This window comes from Ailuropoda melanoleuca, chromosome 8 (assembly GCF_002007445.2).
Source record: "Ailuropoda melanoleuca isolate Jingjing chromosome 8, ASM200744v2, whole genome shotgun sequence".
Taxonomy (NCBI): domain Eukaryota; kingdom Metazoa; phylum Chordata; class Mammalia; order Carnivora; family Ursidae; genus Ailuropoda; species Ailuropoda melanoleuca.
This window is the reverse complement of record NC_048225.1, coordinates 59347379-59350005: the sequence shown is the minus strand read 5'-3', so window position 1 is coordinate 59350005 and position 2627 is coordinate 59347379. Positions and strand designations below refer to the sequence as shown.

Genomic DNA, 2627 nt, shown 5'->3' with positions numbered 1-2627 from the left:
AAGTGACAGCAAGGGTTTCCCCAGATTCCTATTGGGGGGTTCCCTACTTGCGGGTTCTGAGGGTCCCAGAATTCTCCGAGGCCAGCCGCTCATTGCCCAGAATCCCCAGCCCCGCCCTTCCCAGGGGCCCTAAAAGCACCTAGAACAGTCCTATTTTTTTAGCATTGGGGGTGACTAGCCCCCAACCTGCGTTCAGAGCGCAGACAGCACAGGTCTGCCCCCGAACGCGGGTGGCTGAGAGCCCGACTGCGCCCCGAACCTTCTGCCCAATCAGGAGCCACGTTCTCCGCGCTCTCCTTTCCCGCCCCGCCCCTCCCGTCTCCATGGAAACGCTCCGAGTGTCTACTCCGAGGCCCGGAGCTTCGGTTTCGGTCAAGCCGGGCTGCGGCCATTGTTTGTGTAGACGGACTATTTTGGCCGGCGGCGTTCCCCTCAGAGGCTCCATAAGTGACGCGGACTCTCGGGAGCATTGAGCCAGAAGCGGACAAGGGCGGGGAGAGCTGTGGCTGAACAAAGAGTGGCAGAAAAGGGAGGGTGAGGGGCCGAGAAGCGGCTTCGGCTTAGAAATACCGAAGACACCCGTGTAGGTGGGTCCTTCACAGCCGCCCTCCTCAAGTTAAAACCGAGTATGGGGAGTGGGAGAGGAGGACAGAGGCAGCTTGGACCCTGGAGCCGGGGTGCTCGGGGTTGGAAAAGTGTTGGGGCGGAGCTCGGGTTGGGGGTCTGGACGTGGAACGGAGGCCGCGCGCGTCTTCGCTGCGGGAGCAGAGGCCGCGCGGATCGTGGCCAGTCCTTGAGAACCTGAATCCAAAAACACTCGGGCAGCCCGTGGCAAGTTGGGGGAGCCCAAACCTGTGCTGCTCTTGAAACGTCCGTGAATCGTTTTGTTGTTGTTGTTGTTCTCTCTCTAGAGAAAGAGGGCTCTTAACTGTTTACCATTTTCCCCAGGGACCTGTGATCACCAAGGCAGGACCGGGGTAGCAAAGGCTCATGCCCCCATTTTACAGGTGAGGAAAGTGAGGCCCTAGAAGGTGTAGAAGTTTGGTCATTTTCAAAGTTCTACAAGTGATTAGCAATAGACTTGAGACTGATCAGTTCCTGGGAACGTTAGATCTGGGATACTTCTTTAAGATTCTAGGTACTCTGATAGTAAATCAGTATTTGCTGTAAAGTACAAGAGAACAATGGAATTATCTTTCTACTTTACTGATTAAACAAAACAAGAAAAATACTTTTAGAAAGAAACTAAGGGTCGCATTTCTATTGTTTTTTTTAAGCTTGTTAATAATTAAGAAAGCCTTGAGACTCAGAGGTTAAATTACAAAGAGAGCATCTGCATCCCTGGAAGGACTGTGAGATCAAATTCTGTTTTCCTGCCCAAACTAGAATCGTACCTTTTAAGTTTTTAAAGGTTCAGAAATAAAATCCTGGGTGCCAATTCTCACAACTCTCCTATCTGGTCCTTGAAACGGAACAGAAATGTTCTTGGGTTCTTTCTGGCCTCTTTCTAAGAGGTTTGGGGGTCACACCCAGTTAGTATATGGGGAATGTAGTGAGTTTGGGAATTGCAAGGCATGCCCAATCTTTCATTCCTTTCTTCTCCCTCAGCTCAGACTCCTCAAAACTCCACCCTTCCCCAAAAGAGGAGCATAAAAGAGGAAGGAATGTTCACTATTTTCCTCATAGTCTGATCCCAGGTGAGTAGGATTGTCTTTTCTCATTTATAAGATGCCCCTGAATTCTCCACGGGTGGTGGGAGTAAGAGGAAGCTGCAGTGGGGATGGATGGACCAGATAGAAAAGAAAATGTTCCTCACTTGCCTGAGAAGCTTCCAAACCTCCTATGTAGCATTTCCCTGCCTCCCATCCCGTGTCTTTTTCCAACATTTACTCATTTATTCAGCCAGTCATCCAGCCAACATCCTGTTGTATAATTTGTACTGTTCTTGATGCTCTAAGAAAATATATAAGGATGTCTTTTTCTAACACTGGGGAGGTAAGCCACATGGGGTTAATAATAATTTCTCAAGTTATCACACATTAAACAGTGTCAGAATGAGTGGCGCTTAAAAGAAACAGAAGCTCAGGTTTCAAAAATCATCATGAATAGGAAGATATTATTCTAGACAGAAGATGATCATTTAGTCTTAGGCAGAAATTGAGGGGAAAATGAGAAAACTGAGCTAGTAACTGTAGAGCATTTAAGTATGGATGTATAAAGTGAGGCCACATTGTGGAAGGCTATTCATGTTTAATTGGTTACTTATTCCTGTGCACCACTCAGGCCTCTGCACTTCAACCAGAGGGAGCCATTACTGACATTTGGATCTATTTACTTAGAGTCTTATATCTAATATTTGATATACATCCATACATAATCTGTACACACTAATACATATACATACATGTATATACACATACATAAAAATATAGTCACATAGGTAATCTAACATACATGTATATAGAGAGATTATTATATATAAAAAAATTTGAACATGATAAATATATTCTAAGAGGGCAGAGAACATTTCCAGTACATAGAACTATGCCTAGCATGTAGTAAGCCCTAATTAAATATTTGTTGGCTGTATGGATAGCTGTTATATGTATAATTTTTTCATTGTTAAA

The 2627-nt window shown here is 45.9% G+C and overlaps 1 protein-coding gene across 1 annotated transcript in view; it reads left to right on the top strand.

Annotated features, from left to right (window-relative positions):
- The first annotated feature begins 346 nt into the window (after window positions 1-346).
- ZNF214 (zinc finger protein 214) overlaps window positions 347-2627 on the top strand; it is a 16779-nt gene continuing 14498 nt past the window's right edge. Inside the window, exons 1-3 of the mRNA XM_019809620.2 lie at window positions 347-587; window positions 949-1007; window positions 1609-1697. Of these exons, the coding sequence (XP_019665179.1) occupies window positions 991-1007; window positions 1609-1697 (106 nt within the window). The 5' untranslated portion in view covers window positions 347-587; window positions 949-990. The remainder of the gene's footprint in view (window positions 588-948; window positions 1008-1608; window positions 1698-2627) is intronic.